This window comes from Protopterus annectens, chromosome 4.part0 (assembly GCF_019279795.1).
Source record: "Protopterus annectens isolate FY-2018-M chromosome 4.part0, PAN1.0, whole genome shotgun sequence".
NCBI classification, from domain to species: Eukaryota; Metazoa; Chordata; order Ceratodontiformes; family Protopteridae; genus Protopterus; species Protopterus annectens.
In genome coordinates this window covers 289,173,808-289,201,125 of record NC_056733.1, presented here as the reverse complement: position 1 = coordinate 289,201,125, position 27,318 = coordinate 289,173,808, and the positions used below count along the sequence as shown (strand labels likewise).

General features: G+C 41.8%; 1 protein-coding gene across 1 annotated transcript in view; it reads right to left on the bottom strand.

Annotated features, from left to right (window-relative positions):
• Positions 1 to 27,318, bottom strand: part of SLC8B1 (solute carrier family 8 member B1) — a 1,008,250-nt gene that overhangs the window by 736,148 nt on the left and 244,784 nt on the right. Inside the window, exons 4-6 of the mRNA XM_044068272.1 lie at positions 4,264 to 4,316; positions 3,116 to 3,172; positions 2,720 to 2,826 (exon numbers count right to left, since the gene is read on the bottom strand). Of these exons, the coding sequence (XP_043924207.1) occupies positions 2,720 to 2,826; positions 3,116 to 3,172; positions 4,264 to 4,316 (217 nt within the window). The remainder of the gene's footprint in view (positions 1 to 2,719; positions 2,827 to 3,115; positions 3,173 to 4,263; positions 4,317 to 27,318) is intronic.

Genomic DNA, 27,318 nt, shown 5'->3' with positions numbered 1-27,318 from the left:
GACTGAAGGGCTGCCTGACGACAGGACAACCCAGTTGTTATGACTGCAGATGCATCCATGAAGGACATCCCCTTTAGGGCCCTGAGAAATAGTTTCTGGGTCTGCAGAATGGGCTTTATACAAATGGAAATCAGAATCCGGGACCCTGTAGTATCTGTCACGTTTGGCAGGGGCCGGAGGGAGGGTATCAGGGGCTGTACTGACATCATTGTACACATCATCAATTACATTCAGAACAGGAGGTATAGCTAAGGGCCTATGCTGAGGCAAATGCAAAAAGGTCCTTAATCTTTTTCTAGAATCAGAGAAATCCTGACCTTGCCATTGAAAATGCTCTCTCATGGAGTGTAGAGTTTCCCCAAAGGAAAACTCTTCAGGAGGGCAGGCCGAATGGATAGATTCCTCTGCATCTGAATCCTCATAAGGCGAGTAAGCCCCTTCCTGGTGGTCTGACAACTCAGATCCATCCGTGGAATCATCTGAAGAGTGTGGATCAGAGGGGTCAATCCTGGGCCTTTTGTCTGGAGGAGGTTGAGAAGCCCTGTCTGGGTGAGGTTGAGAACCCCTAATTAAGGAAATAAGGTCCTCATCAAGGCTGAGGATCTGTGAACTAGAGGAAGGCTCTGGGAGGTAGATTTGGCAGGCAAAGCTTTTGAAAGTTTGGCAGCTTTAGCCCTTGAAAAGGCCTTAATGGACATGGAAGCAGGGGGCCTAGCTGCCCCACGTGCAGGGGTAGAAATGTCCAAAGGTATGGTGTTGGACAATTCCTGAACACTAGCTTCGGTAGGTAGTTCTGAAGCCGACTCAGCCGGGGCCTCGATGGTCGGAAGTATGGTTTCGGAAGAAGGAATCGCCGAGGACTCGGTTTCGGCCGAAACCGAGACACTCGCGGTAGGCCTAGCCGTGGTTTCAGCCGAAACCGTGGGCAACGAGTGTCGGTCCTTTTCCTTGCGTTTTTTGACCATATGCGAAGTCGGAGTCTCCGACGGCATTTTATAAGCAAAAGCGGCTCCAAAAAATTCCTCTGCAAACTCTGACCGACGTCTAAGAGTTCGTCGGTTGAAGGAGGCACAGGCTAAACAGGCTGATATGTTGTGGTCTGGGCCTAAGCAAAGAAGGCAGTAAGAATGGAAATCCTTATGAGGTATTTGTTTCCCACAAGTTAAACAATTATTTACTTTGTCTGACATCGGCTGAGGCAAGAAAGAGTCCCCAACGGGGTACTTAGCTTTTTTCGAAGTCTTCGGTAGCTGAAATCACTGGATCTGACCGACCGGCACTTGCGAACAGCTTCTGCTTCGGGCACCGCACAGCAAGAAAGACTGAGGAAAATGGCGTCGGCTGATGCTTTTATACCCCAGACGCTCTGACGTCGGGGAAAGTGCGACATCAGCCGAGGCCAGACCCAGACTTTGGAATCCGGCTGACCGAAGGGCTGCCTGAAGCAGGACAACCCATATGTTATGACTGCAGATGCATCCTTGAAGGACATCAGATATCAGTATGCCACAACATAAAGGGTGATCTACCTCATATCCCAAGAACTATTACCCTCATCAGTCTAAGAAGCCTAATTTGCACAGCCATGGAACAAATTACAGCCCATTTTACAAACTCAAGACATACAAAAAATTTTTTTGTTGTAAAACTACAACAATATGTTTTTTGTCAAAGGGAGATCATGTTTACTTAACTTAGTAAACTTCAAGAAACCCACTTTAGTTGTAGATAGTGGCCACACAGTTCATAAAGTACACCTGGATCTGACAAAGGCTTTTGATACTATTCCCCATACTACAATTGTAAATAAGCTTAAAGGCCTAATTGTAGACCCTTACAATACAAAATGAACAGCTTACTGACTGACAGAACTCACACTGAAAGTAGCATGTGGCCCCTGAGAAACAAAAAGGTGACTAGTGGCACTCCTCAGGGCTTGGTACTGTGACACCAGTTGTATGGCACCTACTTCTCAGACTTCCAGACTAGTATCCCAGATATATGGTTATCTTAACTTGCTGAGGACTGTAAGCCGGGTGTTGTCATTTGTTTAACAATAGACAATGCATTACCAGAGCAAGGGCTAAACCATGCAGATCAATGCTGTACTAGACACAGTTTTAAATTAAATGCAAAGTGCAGCACTGTCACCTTTAGTAAACGGATTGTGACAATTGCCAGTCACTCTAGACTGACAAGGTCATCAGAGATCGCGGCACCATCATAAAACCACAACTCCCCTTGTCCATCCCTGTTTGCATGTGCTAACCCTAACCCCAAACCTACACAACGCCTTCCCTAACAGTACCATTATTCAGACAAATTATATCTGAAAGTATTGTTGGATCTTTTCCCGAGATGAGCAGTCACAAGAAGAAACCATCTGATTTATTTTTTTTTTTATTGGAAGAAGTGAGTATAATTAACAAGTATAATGGAAACAATAAAATGCTTAAAAAAAAAACACATTTAAAATTCACAATTTTATATGGAAAGAATTTTTGTAGAGAGTTTAAGGAGCTGCTGTGGCAGCTCAGATTGAACAACCATGTCCCATGGGTCTCAATGGATATTTAGTGCTAAAATTAAGGGCTGCTAAACTTTAAGCCATTCAAGGGATATATATCTTTGGGAAAAAAAGGTACAGCAATCAGAGTACGTCTGTGAATGCCAAAGCTAATTTCACACACCACAGCTTTATGAAGAAATGCATACATACCAAACAGTGCACCAATAGCAAGGCCTGCAGAACGAGGGGCAGAAAATGCTGCCACAGCACTGAAGACATCAGGTGCTCCATTTCCAAGGGCCAAAAATGTTACACCATGAAGTAAGAAGTTAAGGAAAACAGTTTCTTAATAGCACATTAACAATGGTAAATAACTATCTTACTGATGTGTGCTCAGATCTTCACAGACCTACTGTGAAAGAACGTTTAACAAAAACTGACATCAGACCAAAGCTCCAAAGTAATTCCCAATAACAGGTTTTATACAGACATTAATAAAACACATACAATAAGATCCAAGCCTTCAGTTCTTCAAATCCAGTTATGCAATGTTCTAAAAGGAATAGTCAATGCTCTAAAAGGAATGCTCCACTATTAAAGGATACTGCCACATTGTGAGACAGCCTCATTACATTAGCAATCGCCGCCAAGTTGGGACAAAAGCTGGTGTTAGACAGAAAAAAAATATAATGTTACAGATCGGAAGGCTTGTGTGCTTTACTTAGTTCAGTTTTTCATAAAGTCAATTTGTGCACACTAATCAACCTGACAGTTTGAAAAAAAAAAAAAAACATAATTTGTATGTATGATTTTAAGCTTAGTGTTTTCTGATCCATTCACTATGTTCCAAATGACCCGTCTCTACAAACTGGTAGATCCCTGCCAAAGGCAGTGGACAGTGTCATGTAACATAATTCACAGCCAACTGATGGGTACAATTCATAGTCATTGGACAAGGTACTAAAGTAGCCACCAAGTAGTAGTATACTTTTAGCATGCGTGAAGTCTGTGGTCGGTATACTAAGAAACATGGTATCCAAAGTGTATTTAACTGGTCACTGTACATACAGTGGTGGCCTCTTCTGAGGCTGAATACAAAGAAGCATACAGACAATGGCCATATCTGTCTTTTCTGAGCCCCTTAATCTCACTTTAGTTCTATTTTGATGACTAACAGCATTAACATTTAGACCTAGCATTTGAAAAAGAAACAGAAGCAAAAGACACTCAATATGACTCACTATAGCCTCCCTCTAGAATAGGAAACTGTACAGATCAGCTTAAACCCAGCTGCAGGGCTCTGCTGTATCCTTTTGTCCAAATAAGCTACCTAGAGGCATTTGACAGTTTTACATCACTAAATAAAAGCCATCTCTGTGGTCAGTGACAACTTTCAGTACACATAACTCATTCAGTAACCACTGTTTAAACGAGTTTCCTTTGCTGGTTTTCTGACTGATGGACTGGGAAATGTTTCTTACACATCCAAATACTCTACCTAGTGTGTTTTTCAGAAAATTCACACACAACAAACCTCCATCAAGACACACCTGGAACTAAACTGCATTAAGATAAAAAAAAAAAAAAAAAAACACAGTGCTATCACTGTACTTGAAGGAGGTTGTACTCTTGATTGTATGCTTCTGTGTTGTGTTTTGGCAGGACTTGTTTCAAAAAAACAAGTAAATCTTAACCACAATTATCAACAACAGGTTCCATAAGAAGGAAGAGGACAGCACTCCATGGTTACTTACAACTTCTCAGCGGTTACTCCAAGGATTAAAAACAAGTAAAAGAGCCAGAGTGCCTGAGATTAAAAAGAGAGAGAGAAAAATTAATCTACTGACATTTCCATCCCTTTCCCAAAGCTGTACATTATACAGGTTCATGATTTTTAAACAATTATAAATCCAAAGTGAACAGATTTCAATTTTTTTAAATGAAGCTTTTATAAGGAGTAAAACAGTACTTATTCCAGAAATGGAAAAACAACTGTGGACTATATAATGCACCAGAGTTTAAAAAAGTTCTATGCACATACAAATCAAGTGAGAAGTGTCTAGCTATTATCAACTAAGCTGTGCACACATGCAGGAGCATACATAGTATTTAAGACAAAGCTATCAACATTTGTACAAAGCATTACATTCAAATATACACTGTGTCACTCCATGAAGCCTTGTGTCTCAGACAATAAGCCAAAGTACAGTTCTAGTTTTATAAACTGTTGTATCTTAGTTCAGTTTCCTTTTTCAAAGCAACCAAATTATTTGAGCTAGCAAATGTGTGGTTGAAAATGGACAGTGACAAAAAAACTTTATATATTAAGCAGGTAAGTTGATCCTTGTCCTTCTCCAGGCCACGTAAATGCCAAAAATAAGACCAGACTACTTGATCAGCTTCCATAACAATAAAATGAAGTACATCAAATAGCAAGGAATGAATCATAGTAGAATCCCACTATAACGGACTTCAAGGGACTTGGCAAAGTAGTTCGTTATATTTAATGTCTGCTATATCCAGAGCTGGTCTTGCCACACACAAGAATATACTTAAAGGGCTCCTAGCTAAGATGCTGCACCCTAGCAGGTATAGTAGGTCAATGGGGCACCCATTTACGATGTCCACACAGAAGGGAGGAGGGTAGGGCCAGTGTAGACACATGGACAGGGGGAGGGGTCCAAAACGGTCAAACTGTGGATGTCAAAGTTGATATTATAACATTTTTACACGTACAGTACTGTAATGCATTACTGACAAGTAAAGTAATCAGTCAGCAGAAAATCATGTACTTGTTACTTTATTCCACCTTACACTGAAAAAGTACTTTGATATATCCCTCACTTTACTAAAATAGCATAGATTTATCACATGCCGCACGCTTACTAACTTAGACCTAGACACCTTTAAATCTCTTCTCTCTAAAGTTAACTGGAATTTCCTTACCCAACTCCCCCTTGACGATGCCATCCTGTCTTTCAACTCCACCTTTCTCAATATTCTTGACTCACTTTCCCCACTTTGCACAGTCCGTATTAAATCTATCTCCATTGCTATCAAATTCCACCCGCATCCTAATGAAAAATAGAGACAAAGCATGGAAAACATGGACCAAACCAAAGCTCCCTGCAGACTTGCTAAAATACAAAGAACTTAGAAATCATACCAAAAAGTGTATTAATAAAGACAAAACAGACTTCTACTATAATCCACCCTCAGCCTCGAAATCTAACCTAAAAATAAATTTGGAACTCACTAAACCACATACTATGTAGTGGTGGTCCCTGCTCCCCCAGTCCTTCTCCTGATAAGACTCCCAAAGATACTGCCTCCACATTCAACACATACTTCATTGACTCTCGATCCAAACTATTAACCCCAGTGCCAACTCGTCTATCTACCTTCAATAATATTTCAAACCATTCCATCAAACCCCACTATACTCTCATCAAATTATTTTTCCCTCAAACCTGTACCAAACTAGCTACATTAAATCCCTACTACCTTGCTCAGCTTCTACCGACAACACTCCTTTCCCTTTTCCTTCAGTTAGCTGCTGACTCTCTTGCTCTCACTGTATCTATCTTAATAAACCGCTCCATTTCAGAGTCCAAAGTCCCTTCCATATGTAAACAATTCTTCATTCTACCAATACATAATGGAGGTAACTCCTCCGACATCACCAGTTTTAGAACAACTGCTATCCTCTCTCCTCTCTCTAAAGTTCTAGAAAAATGCATACATAAACAAGTGGTGCACTACCTACTCTCTGAAAATCTGCTCACACCTACTCAACATGGCTTTAGACCAAAGCATAGTACTACTACTGCCCTACTATCACTCCTTAATACTATATCCCTTGCCAGAGATAACAATAAACTTGTCTCCTGCCTATTCTTAGATCTAAGGTTGGCTAGTTTGTGCAGAGGGAGAGGGTGAGAGACGGTGTCAAAAGCTTTAACTTCTCCCCTGCTACTGTTGCATGGTTTTCCAGGTACCTCACTGACTGATTTCAAGCAGTGAAATGGCAGTCTGCACTCTCCTCTTCTCTCTGATAGCCAGCTTACCCTGAACCCCCCCCCCCAAAAAAAAACTAAGCTACTGTTTTTTCTTCCTAAATATCTACCACCACATTAAATCCACTATCACAATCCTGTCCCTCAATAACACACACATCGAGGTGGAAACTAGCACTAAGCTCCTTGGTGTCATCATTGACGACCAACTTAAATTCGATCAACACATTAACAACTGTATCAAGAAAACATCCTCTACCGCAACAAAAAGTTTCTTACCAGTGAAGCTAAAGTAACTTCAAATTCTTACTTCCCTCAACTCCACACTCCTTGCCAAACTTGAATCTACCTACAACAAGATAGCCAAATTTGCAGACCATCAAACATACAAGTCACATCACTGTCTCTCAATCAAACACCTTAACTAGCTAGAACTACCTCACCAGTTTCTTCTCCCTCACCTCCAGACCATCCACTCTATCCTTTATCAGCCTTCTTACTGTCCTACCCTATCATCTGTCATCTCCCACTATTCACCTGCTAGATCCCTCTGGAGCTCTAACCTAGACCTGCTACAAATCCACAAACCTAAAAGTAAGAACGGATGTATTCTCTATAGCTATAATCCTTCCAAGGGCTGGAAAAAAACTCCCACTAGAGATCAGGTCACTCAAGCAACTTAATCAGTTCAAGCTAGCCACTAAAGAATACCTGTTAAGTCAATGGACCTGCCTCTGTACCCACCTCCAATAAACAGCTTATCAACCCTAACTGCACACCTCTATCTGCTCCCAATTTATGTAATTTTTTTAGACCTTGTCTTGCGTCAACTTCTCTAGCTAAGCACATTACATACATTCTTATCTGCATACTGTAAGATTTTACGTCTGGTGATAAAACTATTGTTAGTCCTTCTGAATGTTGTAGGATTCTAAATCCAACAGACATAATGATTAGTTTACTGTAGTAAATCCTTGTTTTTCATGTATGTGTTGCTTTGAATATCTTCTGTAAGCCAGTTGTCAATCTGTACAACATGTGGAGCTTTTCTCCCCAGGCCTCCACTGAAAAAGGGCTACTTAGCTCAGTCGGACAAACCCAGTCAACAAATGTAAAATAAAATAAATAAATAAATTACGTGATAGATGTTATCAAGCTATAATATTTGGGTCCCTATTAATTACTCGAACTTTTTAAAGTTCGAATGTCATATGGTCGACATCATATGATTGTACACGTGTAAGTGCATTAATATTATATTTATTAAACTGAGACAACATTCATGTATTAATACATAAAAATATTTTTATATTTTTTGTTTTATGTTCAAAGTATTTAATATGTTCTTATATATATACATATACATATATATATATATATATATATATATATATATAAATATAGTGAATGTTTAAAGAATAATATTGTATTTATATGTTTTAACTGATTTGTTTGCTTCTTTAAAAGTAAGTTTTTTTTTTAACAGTGAATTTTTGGCGCCAAAAAAGAATATACAAGTTGTAATCAATTAATAGTGATTATTCTGATGAAGTCCACATTCCTGTGGATGACAGCGCTTAATCATTTGTGTGTTGGAATAAAGAAGTTACAATCTTCAGTGAAGGTGCAATCTTTTCAGTGGAGTCTGTTATTTTTTGGCATGTTTTATCTGTTTTTGGATTTATTTGTTGCATTCACGCCAATAGTGATTATTTTGTTGGTTATACCATATGACTGAACTTTAAAAAGTTTGGAGGTGAAAAGCAACAGCTCCATACGGAACAGAATGGGAACATTTACCTTTTCTGCACTGAAGTGTGATCTCAGAGTTGGTATATTTAAGTAGCGGGGGTGTGGTGGGTGCAGGGGGGCTTGCCCCCCCATGGCTCAGAGCGTTGAGGTAAGTTTTTTTTTTTTTTTTTTTTACATTTTTTATTATATTTTCGATGTTTCAAACTTCGCTCATATGTTGTTGAACATATGCGGTTTGAAGTTTTGAAACTTCGAATATATAATATAGACCCCAATATCTTTACATGCATGTACTGAAATGTATTACTGATAAGCAAAGTAAATCAGTCAGTTTCTTCTGCACTGCATTTCTTTCTGCCGTTTTAGCCAAGTATGCATCTACTTTGCCAATGCAAGTCATCAGGACATCCAACTTGGCTGGGTCACTAGCGTTATGTTCAATGTAACATTGCAACATTCTCAGTGCCATGTTTGCTTAACGCGTTGATGGTGGAAATGCCACTGGAACCTCATCTTCACTAGATTAGTCATCCCTTTGTGCACAATCGATACCTGCAGACTTCACCTTACCTTCTGCTACAATGTTCTGGTAAGGCTCTGTCTGGACCTGTTCATCAACTACAAGAAATTCTTCCGATTACTTATTCTGGTCCAAGAAATGCAGTTCTATCAGTCATTCAAAAATGTTGCCACAGTCACGGGCAGCTATAGAGCTGGATGGTTTTGGATGATCATCCATGGTCTGAACATTCTCGAGAAACCCCACCTTCTTAAAACAATAGCTGAATGTAAGTAGCTGTTATTTCTTTCTGCCAAACTGAACATGCCCAATGCAGACTCTGGAGTACACCAACTGCAAAAATTTTCAAGATCGCTGTTCTCAATAGCCACAATAAGTTTCTCCAAAATTCACTTTCTGTACAAAACTTTAAAGTTCTGGATAATTCCCATGTCACATGGCTGAAGCTGACTGGTACAGTTGGGTGGCAGAAACTCCAGCTGTATTGCTTTAAGCTGTTGGGCAACAACTGGATCACTTGTGCTACAGTTATCAACAATCATAAGAACATGCCATTTTTTCGTGACAAATTTTCAGACCAATTCTATCAGACACCTGCTGAACAGACTGCCAATCATCCATGATTTGTGGTAATTTCTGTACTACGCTGGGACTGACTTCACACCTTTGAAATATCATGGGTTGGTAGACTTACCAATGGCTAACAGCGGCAGCTTTTCAAATCCATCCATATTCACAGCAGGCAATAAAGTAAGACACTCTTTACTTCTCTTGCTGCAATGGCAAGCGTCTCATTTGAATGTCACTGTGCGGTCCAGCAACAGCTTATAGAACAAACCTGTTTTGTCTGCAGTGAATATGTTACGTTCATCATATTGGTCTAGTGTAGTAGTTTAACTTTACAGCCAGTCCTTGGCCAATTCTTGTGGTACAGACTCAGATTCTCCACTCAGAATGCGGAAGATAACAGCTCAGCATTTCTTAAACCAATCCAACCAGACATCACTACAGTTAAAGTCGCCGTGACCAGGTTCACAGACAAAACTAGCTGCCTTCTCTTAATATTGCACCACTCACAGGCTCACCAATTAAACGCAGTTGCTTTAACCAACAGAAAAGAGCATCTTCAACATCATCATATGTAGACTTCCACATTGTCTTGCTACTGTCAGCAAACTGTCTGGAAGGTATTTATTTCTCACAGTTAATCCAATTATCACTAACTGTAGACTTACTAAGACCATACTTCTATACAATGTCAGCCTGTGTTTTGTTTTTATTCTCTATTAAAACAATTTGACATTTTAACTCTACAGATATTGTACACCTCTTCCAACTAGCTGACTTCTCCACCATTTCACATGAAACAGCACACATGTAGATATGCATGCGTATTCCTCTATAACCGAATAAGACAGCCCTATCAGCCGTCTGGTAAGTGAAATTCCCTTATAAGTGAGTTTGTTATATCAGATGCCTTTTCTTCATATTTATGTGAGTGTGGGGCCGGGACCTGCCTCTCTCAAGAAGGATGAGGCCAGTTAATCCTGGTAAAAACTTGAGGGTATCCATCCAGGCATCCAACATTCATTTGAATGAGGATAACGAAATTGCACTGCTTAATTTGCATGGGAAGTTTGTTCCAGAGAAGGGGAAGACAGAGTGGAGTACCTATTCCTCCAGAGCATTTTTATTTGCTGACGAAGGTGGAGGTCTCTGGGTTCTAGTGTTAGCTATCTATTTGATTTACTGAGAAAAAGGAGTTTAAGGATAACAGGATCTATAAGGGCAGCATAAGTAAGGCACAAGTCACCTATCAGGAGTCTACAGGATACAGAGTATAGGCACAATGCACTCAACCTCTGTTGGCAACTAAGGTTCCTGAGACTAAAGATCTTTTTTTTACAACGCACCTCTGGAATCTTTGGATTTTTTTTTTAATGTGTCTAGTGTGGTACATACCAAACTGGAGTGCTATATTTTACAAATGATCTGATTAAAGCAGAATACAGAGGAACATCACTTCTTTGAATCTGGATGAAATATCCTTTGCAATTAGTTGCAATAAGTAAAAGGATTTCTAGACCACACTTGCTACGTAGTGATCAAAAGATAGGAAATTACTTACCCAGGTACTCAAATTTTTTTTTATCTGATTATGGGGCGTTGCTAATACTGTAAGTAGTGGTGAAGTCTTGTCATACAAAGGGATCAGTACTACACTTCTTCGTGTTCTGTTTCAGTCCATCATCCGTACAAGTGTTTACTCTTGTAATCACTTTCTGAGGGGTATACACACTTTCAGGGTTTTTGATAATTACACCTAGTTTGCAGTCATCAGTAAATTTGGTTAACCAGGGGTACTTGCTTTCAGTTTTGAGACCAGAAAAAAATGATGCTGAACAGGACATGTTCCAGCATTAACTCCTGGGGAACTCCACTGGTCACCTTTACTCTGAAGAAGCACCCCCTACACATAAAACATGTGTTCTGTGTCTCTAGGCCAGTTGGTTATCTGTCTTACTATACAGGGACCAATGTTTAAGGCTGATATAGCTTCCTGATATTTCTGTCATGTAGTATGGTACTGAATGCCTTGTTAAGCTCAAGATAACCACTACTGATTGTCTGAGGGCCTTCTCAAAGAAATGTATAAGATTTAACAGGTATGATCTACCTTTAGGAAATACGGTAGAACTTAAAAACAAAACACTATGTTGGAGAACAGATGTTCTCTACCTAGGTGTTAACGTACAAGAAGAGCCTTACATCAAGTTCATGCCTTAAAAATTAGTATATTAAGCTGCCATGAAGCACAGACTGAAAGCAAATGAACGTCATTTTTGTTTACAGTTGCTAAATCAGGCAGTATAGTCAGCAGACAAAAATAAGTAAACAAAATTAAAAATAAAATAAGTGACTTGAGTAACAAAAGTAAATGTAGCATTAGTTACAACAGCTTGCTGTTTCACTTTTCCCTTATTAAGCATTTTGCAAGAGAAAGTAAAATGGCAAATTCCAGTAACTGCTGTTATAGTTACTTTTGTTATTTAAGTCATTTATTTTATTTTAATTTTTGTTTACTTATTTTTTTCTGCTGCTGTAGTTATTTTTGTTACTTGGGCCAGCTGTTTTTTTTTTTGCTTACTTTTTTACACTCTTTAAACTGTGTGTTTGGCAAGGATGGGAAAAACAAAGCAAAACTAATGCAGTTGTGTGCTTGCGCGTGCGTGTGCGCTCTCACACATCTCAACTTTGTTAAAATATTCTGGGCAAAGCTAACAACAATATGGATACAAAGGCTCAAAATAGGGGACATTTAAATATTACCCTAATTCACTTAAAAAATGATAAGAATAACAGGCTTTTGCATTACCATGCTTTTTTATGTTATGTATCTATAACATCTAGATTCACTGACTGACTACAATCCTTGGAGATTTACCAGAGGATCAAACATTTTTCAAGGAAGAGAGCAAACACATGAGGCAAAATAAGGGACTGCTGAAAGGTGTGTGTGTGTGTGTGTGTGTGTGTGTGTGCAAACATGAGGCAAAATAAGGGACTGCTAAGAGGTGTGTGTGTGTGTGTGTGGGGGGGGGATTACAATTTCAATGTATATATTATTTCATTAATTTGATCACAACAGGATATCTGAGGTGTACGCAATCAAAAAAGTGGCTGTAACTGCTTGGCACACGTGTGTGTGTGTGTGGTGTGAACACATTAGAGTTTCTGTATATAGGACAGAGACTGGATGAGAGACTGTACGACTCTGCATTACCTTCTGTGTGTATATGTATTTGACTGTACCTGCACACACGTGCACATGAGTGTGTACGTGCTCGTGTGTGTGGACTTTAATACTGTTTGCATAAAGTACATTTTGTATGCAAAATGCATCTTCTAGCAACAGTTACCTATACTTAGCAATTCAGAAATGTTAGGTGGAGGAAAATGTATGTATACATTAATAAAAAAGCAAATACAAAAACAATTTACTGGAGATACTCCAGAGTGGGCATTACAGAGAAATTATGGACCTTCCAGGGGTGTGAAGACCCCCTGTCCACAAGGTCAGCCTCACAGTATCTCTGAGTGGTCCATTATTAAACTGTAATGCCCACTCTGAAGGGCATTACTGACTGCTTAACTAAGCCACATTGTTATGGATCTAGCCAAATGTGTTTTTTGATTTTATAATCAAAGAGATCAGTTACAATATGCTCTATGGCTGTACATATCAGACTAGCAAGGCTAATGGGCCAGAAATCACTGGGGTCTGCAGTGGTTCTACCCTTATACAGGGACATCACCACCTCTCTGTGCTAGGATTGACGAATATCAGCTGTAGTCAAGCTTAGGTTGAACAATTTAAGAGGAGGTTTAGAAGTGTATGCCTGACATTATTAAAGCAACCTAATGTGTTATCCATATCCATATAGGAAGTATTTTATGTCTTTGAGAGGCGTCTATATTAAATCAGCGAGCGCTGATTTATCGACCCCATGTAAGCGAAAGTTTACAATCCCGAACACTTAGAACAGCGATTTTTTTTCCCCAGGGAAAAAAAATCGCTGTTCCAAAAAAAAAAAAAAACTTTAAAACATTACATAATGTGGGGGGCTTTGCCCCCCACATCCCCCCTACTTAAATATACCAACTCCGAGATCGCAGTGATGAAAATGGCAAAATAAAGAAGGCTGCCAAACGATTTTTATCCCAGGGAAAGAATTCGCTTATATGCCGTTTCGTGCTTTCAAGTTGGATCAAGACGCATTCAAAAGAATGCGTCTTCGATCATACAATAGGGAACCCTTTGAGGGCACCCTAAGAACACGTTCATTATATGGGTCTCTCATGTGCAGTGTTTCTGGGGAATAGGCATCTTGTGCAATTACTTTTGTTAGCTGGTAAGGCCTATGGTCTATCTTCAGGGTGGACCCAAGATGTTACTGGTACAGATGGGGTGTAGTTTGGCCAAGATACTAAAAAGATGACCAAATTTGTTAGCAAAGCATGGTCTTGTTCAGGCTTCATAAATTAAGAAATCCAAGATGAAAGCTGATATAGTGCAAAACACAACAATTTAGGCATTCAGGGAGATCAAACTAAATGAATATTTAAAGTCAGAATTACCTAGAAAAACTTTGCTGTATTTAATAAAAGATGACAGAGTTGCAGTGGACTTGGACAAAAGTACTGCAGAGTGATTTTATTCAATGCTTGGATGAGAAAGTATTGCAGTAAAATGCAGCAACTAATTGTGTGGCATCTGGAGCTTACATCTGTGACAGGAGCTGAAGTGCAAGAAAATTATTCAGAAATGTCAAAAGAAGGCTAGAGAAACCACAGTTGAGTAAAATCTTACCATAACAGTAGATGTCCTTCTCTTCACTGTTGCAGTATTCGCTACAACAGGGATCCCTGCCTAGGGTAGCCCAACATCTGGCCAGTATATCAAAGCTTTTTTTAGTTCCTAATGAGTATGGCATACGTCACATGTATGCTCTATGAGCACGGTGCAGGGCATAAAGGTGACGTCCAGAATTACCATCCTCAGAACCGAAAAGCCCCAGTAGGAGTGATAGTCTAAGGATACAAGTAAGCAACAAGCACATCCAGAAGGAAAAAGGAGCAAGGGAGGGAGTGAATATTGCAACAGTGAAGATAAGGACATCTACTGTTAAGGTAAGATTTTACACAGCTGTATTATGTACTTCCATATCACTGTCGCTGTATGTTTTACAATACGGAGAGAACAAGTGCTCAGGAAGATGATTGGGAGGAGGAAGGGCCAGCAGAGCCCTCCAGAAAGCCCTGGCAAAACCAGTTCTGGCCCCAGAAATCACATCCAACTTATAGTGCTTGGTAAAAGTATGCACAGAAGTCCAGGTAACTGCCTCAAGAACAGAATTAGTATCCAAACCCTTGAAAAAGGCACCAAAAGAGGCGACAGCCCTAGTAGAATGAGTCTTGACAGAAGAAGGAAGTCTGTTCCCATGAAAGGAATAACAAAAAGAAACCATTTTAGCTATTCAAGAAGAAAGGGTTTCCTTGGAAACAGCCAAACCTAAAGATCTAGGATGAAGGAAACAAAAAGCTGCTCAGATTTACAAATGGCATTAGTTTTATCCAAATAAAATCTGAGGTGTCTAGGTGCAATCCAAGGTGTGAAGAACCTTCTCACTAGCTGACTGTGGAGAAGGGAAAAAACTGGGCAAATGAATAGACTGATTAAGAGACAACTCATTAACCACCTGGAGCAGAAAAGAAGGATTAGTAAGAAGAGACGCCCTGCACTTATGAAAAAACAAAAAAGGAGGGACAGCCATACGGGCTTGCACTTCAGACATCCGTCTGGCAGAAGTAAGGGCCAAAAGAACAGTCTTCCAAGAACAATGCTAGATGAAGCTTAAGCCACAGGCTCAAAGGAAGCCAGAGTCAATTTTTCTAAAACAAAATTTAGAAACAAAATTAAGGTCCCAGGAAGGAGGAACAGGTTTCCTGGGAAGCCTAATGTGAAGGGTGCCTTTAAGAAACTGTTAGGTCTCAAATCTAGAAGCCAAAGCGGGAGCCAAAGACAGACAAGCAGAAATAGCTGACAAGTGGGCTTTAACAGATGACTATGCCAACTCAACATTGAATAATTCACACAAATAAGAGTGAACCAAAAGAACATCCACAGTAAGTGTACCCAGGTTACGAGAAAGACACCAGACAGAAACTTTCTTCCATTTGGACTAATATGATTTTCTAGTAATGGGTTTCCTGGCCTCCTGCAGGACCCAAAGCAAGTCCTCAGAAAAAAGGTGTCTAAAGGGGATCAAAACCCTATATCACCCACAATGTCAGCTGAGGAGTGGGTATGTGGGAATAGATAAAAGATCTCTTGTCTTGTGCGAGTAGGTCCACCCTGTGAGGCAGCTTTTGATGATTGCTCTTGGCTAAATGCAGAAGTACAGGGAATCAATACTATCTGGACCAAAAGGGAGACATCAGCAAGATTTTAGGAGCATCCTGTTTTATCTTGAACAGGACCTTCGGAATGAGAGAAAGGGGAGGGAAGGCATAATGAGACATCCCCTTCAAAGAAAGAGAAAGAAAGTCCAGCTTCCAGGCCAGAGGACATGGGACTGGGTGCAAAAGAAAGAGGAATTTGTCTTTTCAGCAGGGAGGCAAATAGAGCTACTTGAGGAGTAACTCACTGGTGGACTATGTCCAGAAACGCATCCCTGTGAATGATCCACTCATGGGATTGTGTTATGGACCTGCTCAGAAAATCTGCCTCTATGTTCTAACTTGAGGGAATATAAGCTGTCAGAAGGGTCACTCGATACTGGACAGCTAGATCCAAAACCGGAAGAGCTAGTCTGCACACAGGAGATAAAACCTCGTTCCCCCTTGCTTGTTGATGTGACTGTGATATTGTCTGTGAAAATATCCTGGAAAGAAAAGAGAATAAAAGGCCTGAAGTGCCAGAAAAAGAGCTCTCATCTATCTGACACTGATGTTGTCTTTCTTTTATCAAAGAAACCAAAGGCCCTGCACTTTCGAAGGACTGAAGGTGCCCCTCCCATACCATGCCCAAGGCATCTGTGAAGAGATCCTGAGAGGAGACTGGAGGTTGAAAAGGCAGCCCTGGGTTGGGGGACAACTGTTGAATCCACCACTTAAGTTCTAGCTTCATTCATGGAAGAACAGGTACTAGAAAATCTAAAGGATGACAATGTTGAAGCCAAACTATCTTTAGAAACCACTGGAGCTTGCTCATACGAAGCCAGGCCAAAGGAATCATGGGAATGGTGGAAGCCATGTAACCCAGAGCCCCGAGAAACTACCTGGCTGCAACTAAAGCCAGGGGAAAAAAGGGATTGAAAAGAAAGCAATCAGAGTTAATGCCTTGGGAGGAGGCAAACATGCCAGCAGTGGAACAGTCTAAAGCCTGCACTCTAGAAAAACATGATCCTGAGAAGAAGTATGGAACAATATTTGGAAGTTTGCAGTAAACTCCAGGCTTTGCAAAAGCCCAATAGCAAAGTGTAGATGCTGAATTAAGATCTCTGGAGAAGAAGCCTGAATGAGCAGGTCGTCCAGGTAAGAGAACATCTGTATTCCTTTCCATCTGCAGAAAGCAACCAAGGAGTGAGGCATTTGGTGAAGACCCTTGGGGCAGTACAGAGGCCAAAGGACAAAGCAGAGATCTGAAAATACCAGAAGCAAAGTACAGTTGTGTACACTTACCATAAATGTAGATGTTCGAGTGTATTCTCTGTTGCAGTCATTACATTTGGGTAATCTGCTGGCAAGTTGCCCTCAGTCGGTCTGATTAACAGTCTTGGGTCCTGCGTCGGTTGCTGTCCCTTCTTCCATGACGTCATGTCGTCAGGGGTATAAAACAAGCAGCCAACGCCATTACATCAGTTTTTCTTGCCCCAGATGTCAGGTGCCCCCCCAAATGGGGAGCAAAATATATAAATAATTTTAAACACAAAAATATATACCTCCTAACAAAAGCAAATACACCAAAAAGGCTTTTAAGTGTAGAAAAATAAAGGAGAGGCATAGTAAGAGAAAAAACAGGGGGCTGGAGGGAGGGTAACCAGGACTGCAAAAGTGAATACACTCGAACATCTACATTTATGGTAAGTGTACATAACTGTACTATGTTCTTCGTGTTTCACTGTTACAGTCATTACATTTGGGTAGATTCCCAAAGCTAAGGCTGGGAGGATGGATTTATACAGAATTAGGACTGGCTATAGGCTCTGCAAAACAGCAGTGGCAAAGCCAGCTCTGGATTTAGAGAAAATTGGTAAGTGATAGTGCTTGGTAAAAGTATGAACTGAACTCCAGGTAGACTTCTCGAATATCCCTGGTAGGAACACCTCTGAGAAAGGCTGTAGAAGTAGATACAGCCCTGGTGGAATGGGATTTGATCCCCTGGGGGATAGGTTTTCCATGGTGCTTATAGCAGAAATTAATGCAACGGCTTATTTATTTGGAAATGGTTTGCTTTGAAATAGTCTTTCCCTCTGTTCCTGCAGCAAATGCTACCAGCAGTTGTTCAGATTTTCTTCGAGATTTACTCCTGTCCAAGTAAAATCTAAGTTGTCTCTGAACATCCAATGAACGCAGTATCCACTCCCATTTGTTCTGTGGATTGGGAAAGAAAGTTGGTAAATGAATGGACTAATTAAGAGCCACACTGGATACCACCTTGGGCATGAAGGATGGTCCTAAGTGACACCCTGTCCGCATGAAAGATGATGAAAGGCTCCACTGCCATAAGGGCCTGTAATTCAGAAATCCTTCTAGCCGAAGTGATTGCTAAGAGGAAGGCTGTTTTCCAGGAAAGGAATTTTAAGTCTGCAGTAGCAGCTGGCTCGAAAGGAGGTAGAGTGAGTTTTTCCAATACAAAGTTAAGGTCCCAGCCAGGGGCTGGAGCTCTCCTGGGTGGCCTTAAGTTTTTGGCCCCTCTGAGATACTGCTTTAACAGAGGATAAGAAAAGGGGGGGGTTCTGTGTTGTAATGAGCTGAAATGGCTGAGGCATGGATTTTTATGGAAGAAAAAGACAGGCCCTTGGTGAAGCATCTCAGTTAAGTATTGCAAAATCTGAGGGAAATTGGGCACTGCTGTGGTCATCCCTTGAGATTGATTCCAGGCACAGAATCTTTTCCATTTGTCAGCATAAGATTTTCTGGTGCTAGGTCTTCTCACCTCCAAAATGACATCCATCACAGGTTTGCTGAGGAATGCTAAGGGAAAATTTAAGTGATTAGCTAACTGCAAGATTCAAAGTCTGGAGCAAAGGGTGAAGAATTTGGTTGTTCTGCTGAGACAGTAAGGAAGGTGTCTGAGGCAGGTGCCATGGAAAAAGTTGTGACAGACTGCGTAGGAGTGGGTACCAGTGTTGGTGAGGCCAGTCTGGAGCAAGCAAAATCATCTTTGGTTTGTCCTGAACTTTGGAGAGCAAAGGCAGAGGGGGAAAGCATAGACTGATAGGTTTTCCCAGCTGAAGGACAGAGCATCCACTTTCCAGGCTTTTTTGTGAGGAGTTCTTGTGCAAAATTTGTCCAACTGGTAGCTCTGGGGTGAAGCAAAGAGATCTATGTTTGGGCTCCCCCATTTGTGTGTCAACATGTTGAAAATTTGTGGTTCCAGTTTCCATTCGTGTGGGTCCATGAGATTTCTGCTTAGATCGTCTGCCAAAAAATTCAGCTTTCCTGGCAGGAATTGGGCTTGCAGTTGTACTCGACAGCTCAAGGCCGTGTTCCACAATGCCATGGCTTGTCTGCAGAGGGGTAGGAATGTGAATGTGTACCCCCCTGCTTGTTTATGTTCCACATAACTGTGGTGTTGCCCATCTTTACCATTAGTTGCCCTGGATGAAGGTAGTCCTTGAAGGCCGTCTGTGCTTTCTGTACAGCTAGCATTTCTTTGTGATTGATATGAAGGTGCATTTGATTCGATCTCCATTTGCCCTGAATGCACTTCCCAGCCAGATGACCCCCCCCCCCCATGCATAGTCTGATGCATCTGTAGTTAGGGTTTGGGCGACAGGGGGTGGTGTGAATGACAGTCCCTTGTTTTGGTGGCAGGCCTCTGCCCACCAAAGGAACTCTAGTTGCAGGCAAGGTATGATAGGAATCATTGTTTCCAAGCTGTGAGAATGTTGACTCCATAAACTTTTTAAGTACCACTGAAGTTTCCTCATATGCAGTCTTGCATGTGGAATTAGAAGAATGCAGGAGGCCATGAACCCCAAGGCTTGCAGTATTTCTCTTTCTAATAGCAGGGTTTTTGTGGCTAAATGTTTGAAGTAAGTCACCAACTGAATTTGCTTTTCTGGCGTAAGGTAAGCCATCTGGGCAGTTGTATTCAAGCTTGCACCCAGGAATGTTATTTTTTGAGAGGGTACTAGTTGTAATTTCTTTTCGTTTATGGTGTACCCTAGACAAGTTAGAACACTTTTTACAAACACCAGATGTTTTAGAAGAATGGCCTTGTTTTCTGCCTGAATTAGACAATCGTCCAGGTATGGATATATTTGAATATTTCTTTGCCTACAAAATGCAATTAATCGAGCCAGGCACTTTGTAAAGACCCTGGGCGTAGTAGATAAGCCAAAGGGTAGTGCAGAGAATTGATAATGCAAAAAGCCTGCTTTGAAGCGGAGGTATCCTTCTGCAAGATTCCCTGACTGGGATATGCAGGTATGCCTCTTTTAGATCTAGAGTTGCCAGCCAGGCATCTTTGCCTGGCATAGGAAGTAACTGAAGAGTTAGCATCTTGAAGTTTGGAATGTCCAGGAAAGTGTTTACAGTAGACAAGTCCAGAATTGGATGCCATGATTTGTCTTTTCTGGGTACCAGAAAAAGTCTGGAATAGAAACCTTGTCCCTTTTCCCCTTCTGGTACTAGTTGAATAGCCCCCATGTTTAGGAGGGAAAGTACTTGTTTCTGAGCCTCTGCCCACTGATTTGGGGGCAGATCTGGCCACCCGTTTGGTGCTGGCAACGTGTGGAAATGAAATCTGTATCCCTGGGGCACTATATTTAAAACCCATTTGTCCTGGGTTATAAGTTGCCAGTTTTCCCCCCCAAAGGGGTGGCTAAAAGGTAAGTGCTTGGTAATTCTAAAGGAAAGTCATTGAGACTGTTTACTATGCGGAGGTGTCTTGTTGCTTCCAGATTTGGAAGAGGAGGCACCCCATTGCTTAGTTCTGAAAGTCCCTTGGGATTGAAACTTGGTGCTTTTGGCATGTCTGGGTCTGGCTTGAGTGGCTCTGGAAGGAACTGGAAAGGACCAGTTCTTAGCAGGCCAGTGCCTACTAAATCTTGGAGGTTGTACTTGTAAGAAATCTTTCACAGTCTGCATAGATTTAGCCTTATCTTCCATCTTTTTTAGAACTTCTACAGCCTTATTGCCAAACAGATGGTCCTGCTGCAAAGGAGCATCCAACAATTTTGCTTTAACATGATCAGGCAGAGATTGCACCTCAAGCCAAGCATACCTTCTAAGCACAGACCCAGTAACAGCAGCCCTGCAAGAGGCCTCCAAAGAATCAAAACAACATTGCAAAGTATGTTATCCAACTTGTTCAGCTGAATGCAATAAATCCTGTAAATCTTTATTTTCCACACAGTCAAAAATCAACATAATTTTCTGTTTAAGCAGTCCCATGAGATGCTGCTGATATTTTAGCATATGGAATTGACAGTTTAAAGCCCTGATTGCCACGGTTGCAGAAGTATAAACCATCTTACCCCATCTATCCAGCGCCCTGGAATCTCTATCAGAAGGGGTAGGATTTTTAGCAGTAGAAGCCTTAATGCCACTGGGGCCTTGAGAAATGGTTTCAGGATCCGCAACAGGATTTTTGAAAAGGAATTTGTGGGATTCAGGAACCCTGTAGTATCTGTCTGGCTTACAAGGAGCAGGAGGCAGAGAATCAGGGGCCATACTAGATTCTGAAAACACATCATCAGCAATGTCTAGTACAGGAGGTATAGCCAAAGGCCTATGCTGAAGAAGAAGAAAATCCCTACGCCTCTTTTTGGATTCAGAGAAATCCTGACTTTCCCAGTGGAAATGTTCCCTTAAAGTATGTAAAGTTTCCCCAAAAGAAAAATCCTAAGGGGGAGAAGCAGAAGGAATGGAATCCTCTGCATCAGAGACCTCAGACAAATTATGTTCATTAGAAGAGTCAGAAGAAATAGAATCCTGTTAAGAAGACTCATAGTCAGGTTCAGCCCCAGGCCTCTTTGAAGGTGGGGGTTGGCTACCCCTGATTAGAGGAATTAAATCTTCAGCCATATTGATCATTTGTTTTTTAGGCATAGGGGCCTGCACATGTGGCCTAGGCATCGATTTTTTAGAGATAGATTGAGATTTTGGCCTTAATATTGAAGATGGTGTTGGTTTAATATACAAATCTATAGGCCTGAATACACCCTCAGAAGCCGGTGCCTGCACAGCGGCTCCAGACCCATCCAAGGTAGAGACATCCGCATGTTCCATAATCAAAGGATCTTGCGGCATACCGGACTCCGAATGGGTCTCAGTAGAGGCCTGCGAATCAGAAGTAGCGGGTATCAGGGGCTGCGAAAGCGCCTTACAGAGGACCGGCGAACTGGCGATTGGCTTAGGAGAAGCGTCATCGGCAGTTTTGGACCTCAACGGCCTGTCTCTGTCTTTTTCTTTGCGTTTTTTAGGTATTCCGGTAGTCGGATTGCTAACCAATGTCATTTCTGGATAATTAAACCATGATCCAAAATATTTAGAAGCAAAAATGTACCGATGACAGATAGTGCGCTGATTAAATAAAGCACAGAACCGACAGCAAGGTACGTCGTGGTCAGGGCCTAGGCAAGGAATACAGTACAAATGAAAATCCTTATGTGGTATTTGCTTCCCACAAGTAATACAATTATTAACTTTTACTGACATCGGTAAGGAGCAAGAAAACGTTTCCCCAATGGGGTACTTAACTTTTTAGTTGAACACTTCGGTTCTGAAACTCGAAAATGAAAATTTCAGGAGTTGGCCGACCGGCACTTGTGAACTGCTTCTGCTTCGGGCACCGTGCGGCAAGAAAGACTGATGTAATGGTGTCGGCTGCATGTTTTATACCCCTGATGTCATGGAAGAAGGGACAGCAACCAACGCAGGACCCAAGACTTTGTTAATCAGGCCAACTGAGGGCAACCTGCCAGCAGATTACCCAAATGTAATGACTGCAACAGTAAAACATGAAGAACATCAGAGAAACTTAAAAATGTCTTGAAAAATGGATGAATACAAATATGAAGATAAGCAACCCTACAATCCATGGAAACTAGAAAAACCTGAAGAAGTAGAAGAGGAAACAAGGTTTGAAAGGGACAGCATTCAAAAGGAAGAACATTCAAAAAAAGTGTTTAGCTGAGACAGATCCAGAATGAGTCTCCAAGCATCTTCTTTCCTGGGGACCAGGAACACTGTGGAATAAAACCCCTTGCTCTGAGGAGTTGGAACTTCTTGAACAGTTCCTTGAACCAACAGACACTGAAGTATCTATGGAGAAAAGGGCAATTATTCCTGAGGAGGCTGAGAAATGCCCAAAAAGGGGGACAGAGACTTCCAAACCATGAAATACCCCTGGTGAATTACGGAAAGAACACAGGAGTCTTGGATGACCTTTAACCAAACAGAAGGGGACAGGAAAAAACACAAAGAAACAGCAACATGACTGAGAAGAACTGGGTATCAGGAATGTGAGAAGCAGTAGAAAAAGCATCAAGCAATGCAGCAACAAAGTACAGTTGTGTGCACTTACCATAAATGTAGATGTTAGAGTTTATTCACTGCTGCAGTCATCACCTGTGGGTTATCTGCTTGCAGTAGCCCTCAGTCGGCCTGATTAACAAAGTCTTGGGTCCTGCGTCGGTTACTGTCTCTTCTTCCATGACGTCAGGTAGTCGGGGGTACAAATCATGCAGCCGATGCCATTACATCAGTTTTGCTTGCCCCAGATGTCAGGTGACCCCACAATGGGAAGCAATAAAATAAATATAAATATATACAAGGATATACCTCCCATAAAAAAGCAAATACACCAAAAAGCTTTTAAGGATAGTAAAAGAGAGTAGAGTATAGCCAAAAAAAGTCAGGGGGCTGGAGGGAGGGTAACCAGGACTGCAACATTGAATACAGTCGAACATGTACATTTATGGTAAGTGTACACGACTGTACTATGTTCTTCGTGTTTCACTGTTGCAGTCATCACATTTGGGTAGATTCCCAAAGCTAAGGATGGGAGGAAGAATTTAGATAGCATCAGGACCAGCTATAAGGCCCTGCAAGACTGCAGTGGCAAAGCCAGCTCTGGATTTAGAGAAAATTGGCAAATGGTAATGCATGGTGAAAGGATGTGCAGAACTCCAGGTAGCAGCTTCTAGGATGTCCCTGGTAGGGACACCTCTGAGAAAGGCTGTAGAGGTAGATGCAGCCCTGGTTGAATGGGGTCTGATCCCCTGTGGGATAGGTTTTCCATGGTGCTTATAGCAGAAATGAATGCAATGGCCTATTCATGGTTTGCTTTGAAATAGCCTTCCCCTCTGCCCCTGCAGCAAATGCCATCAGCAGCTGTTCAAATTTCCTTTGAGGTATAGTCCTGTCCAAGTAAAATCTAAGTTGTCTGTGCACATCTAAGGAGTGCAGTACCCATTCCCCATTGTTCTGTGGATTAGGAAAGAAGGTTGGCAAATGAATGGACTGATTAAGAGCCACACTAGATACCACCTTGGGCATGAGGAAGAGATTGGCTCTGAGGGGCACCCTGTCCGCATGAAAGATGAGGAAAGGCTCCACTGCCATAAGGGCCTGTAATTCAGATAACCTTCTTTCTGAAGTGACTGCTAAAAGGAAGGCTATTTTCCAAGAAAGGAATTTTAAATATGCACTAGCAGCTGGCTCGAAAGGAGGAAGAGTGAGTTTCTCCAATAAAAAGTTAAGATCCCAGACTGGAGTTGGGGCTCTCCTGGGTGGTCTTAAATTTTTGGACCTGCTGAGGAACTGCTTGAGCAGTGGATGAGAGAAGAGCGGAGGTTCTGTGTTATAATGAGCTGAAATGGCTGAGGCGTGAATTTTGATGGAGGAAAAAGAAAGGCCCTTGTGAAGCATCCCAGTTAAGTATTGTAGAATCTGAGGTAAGTTGAGCGCTGCTGTGCTCATCCCTTGAGATTGGTTCCAGACACAGAATCTTTTCCATTTTTCAGTATAAGATTTTCTACTACTAGGCCTCCTTGCCTATAAAATGACATACATCACTGGTTTACTGAGGGATGGTAAAGGAGAGATTAGGTAATTAGCCAGGCTGCTGGGTTCAGGGTTTGAAGCTGAGGGTGCAGAATCTGGTTCTCCTGCTGAGACAACAGGGTAGGGGTCTGAGTCAGGTGCCATGGGGCCAACAGTGACACACTGCGCAAGAGAGGGTACCAGTGTTGGTGTGGCCAGTCTGGTGCAATCAATATCATCCTTGATTTGTCCTGTTTGATCTTTAGCAGTACTTTAGAGAGGAGAGGCAGAGGAGAAAAGGCATAAACTGAAGGAAAGAGCATCCACTTTCCAAGCTTGTTTGTGGGGAGTCCTTGTGCAAAATTTATCTAATTGGTAGTTCTGGGGGGAGGCAAACAGGTCCATTTGTTTGTCAACATGTTGAGAGTCTTTGGTTTCAGTTTCCACTCGGTCCATGAGGTTTCTGCTTAGTCCATCTGCCAGTGTATTTAGTTTTCCTGGCAGGAATTGAGCTTGTAGATGCACTTAGCCTAGTACCTACCTATGAACCTATCTGCCCGATGGCATTTACAAGCCTAGCCAGAGTGTGTCGGCTTTCGCCACCCCATTGATTAATTAACTGATCCTCTATCAAGCAGAGCCAATGAATAGATTCCCAGGGGGTGTATTTTCTGTTACTCATCCACTCGTCAAAGTTTCTCTTGAAGAGTGTTAGTGAGGGGCTCTGCCTGATGTAATTTGGATTTTTTTTCCAAAGCATGTGGAGCCTCTGTAACAGGAATCTATCCCTCCAGCATGTCCTATTTATTCTTGTGGCGAGGTTTAGCTCACTAGAGCGCGCGGCTCATAGTGACTTGGATTTCTTTAGGTGGAGGGTGTCCATCAATACTGAGTTGGACATGGCTTTGTAAGTCAGGCAGAGATCACCTCTGGGTAAGCGATATGCCACTGAGTACAGCCGGAGTTTTTTCAGTCGGGCTGCACAGGACATATGTTTGAGGCCAGTAATCCTCCTGGTGAGGTACTTTTGTGGTCTTTCCAGCTGTTGGAAGTACATCCAAAATGGGGCACTGTGCTCTATGATGGGTCTAATGAGTGACGAGTAGAGGGGCACTATAACCTCTTTATTTCTAGATGTGAAACCTTTAGTAATCAGATGGGCCACATAGAAGGATTTCCTAACTACTTTGGCAATATGATTGTCAAAGGAGAGATTACGATCTACCTGGGTCCCCAGATCTCTTATTACCTCTTCTGTAATAAGGGGGCTGCCACCGATGTGGTAATTCGTGGGTGTTTTGTTTTTCCCAAATGGGATGACTATGCATTTTTTGGCATTTAGCTTGAGGCCATGACTTTGACAGAGCATTCTGTACAGTTAACATTTCTTTTTGATTGATATGCAGGTGCATTTGACTTGGGTTCCATTTGCCTGAATGCACTTCCCTGCCAGGTGAGCCCCCCCACTTGGTAGCTCAAGGCTGTGTTCCACAGTGCCATGGCTAGTCTGCAGAGGGGTGTAAGAATGGGTACCCCCCTGCTTGTTTATGTACCACATAACAGTGGTGTTGTCCATCTTTACCATTAATTGTCCCGGAAGAATGTGGTCCTTGAAGGCCGTCAGAGCTACAGCTAATTTCTTTTTGACCGATATGCAGGTGAATTTGTCTTGGGTTCCATTTGCCCTGAATGCACTTCCCTGCCAGGTGAGCCCCCCCATGCATAGTCTGATGTGTCTGTTGTTAGGGTTTGGGCGGCAGGGGGTAGAGTGAATGGTAGTCGCTTGTTTCGGTGGCAGGCCTCTGCCCACCAAAGGAACTCTAACCGTAGGCAAGGTATGATAGGAATCACTGCTTCTAGATCCTGAGAATGTTGACACCAAAGGCTTTTTAGATACCACTGTAGTTTCCTCATATGCAGTCTTGCATATGGAATTAGAAGAATGCAGAAGGCCATGAACCCCAAGGCTTGCAGTATTTGCCTTGCAGATAGCAGGGTTCCTGCGGCCACTAGTTTGAAGTAGGGTGTCAAATTAATTTGTTTCTCTGGTGTGAGGAAAGCCATCTGGGAAGTTGTACTCAAGCTTGCTCCCAGGAATATAATTTGTTGACAGAGTACCAGGTGAGATTTCTTTTCGTTTATGGTGTACCCCAGACAGGTTAGCAACCTTTGTACAAAAGCCAGGTGATTCAAAAGTATGTTGTGGCTTTCTGCCTGAATTAGACAATCGTCCAGGTATGGGTATATTTGAATATTTCTTTGCGGGAAAAATGCAATGACTGGAGCTAGGCACTTTGTGAATACCCTGGGTGCAGTAGATAAGCCAAAGGGCAGTGCAGAGAACTGATAGTGCACGTAGCCTGCTTTGAAGCGTAGGTATCTTCTGCAAGATTCCCTGATTGGGATGTGCAGGTATGCTTCCTTTAAATCGAGTGTTGCCAACCAGGCAACTTTGCCTAGCATAGGAAGCAGCTAGTGAAGAGTTAACATCTTGAATTTTGGAATCACCAAAAAGGTGTTTAAAGTAGACAGGTCCAGGATTGGACACTATGAATTGTCTTTTCTGAGTACCAGGAAAAGTCTGGAGTAGAAACCTTGTCCCTTTTCCTCTTCTGGTACAGCTTGAATAGCCTTTATGCTTAAGAGAGAGAGTACTTGCTTTTGAGCCTCTGCCCACTGATTTGGGGGTAGATCTGGCCAACCGTTTGGGGTTGGTAAAGTGTGAAAGTGAAATCTGTATC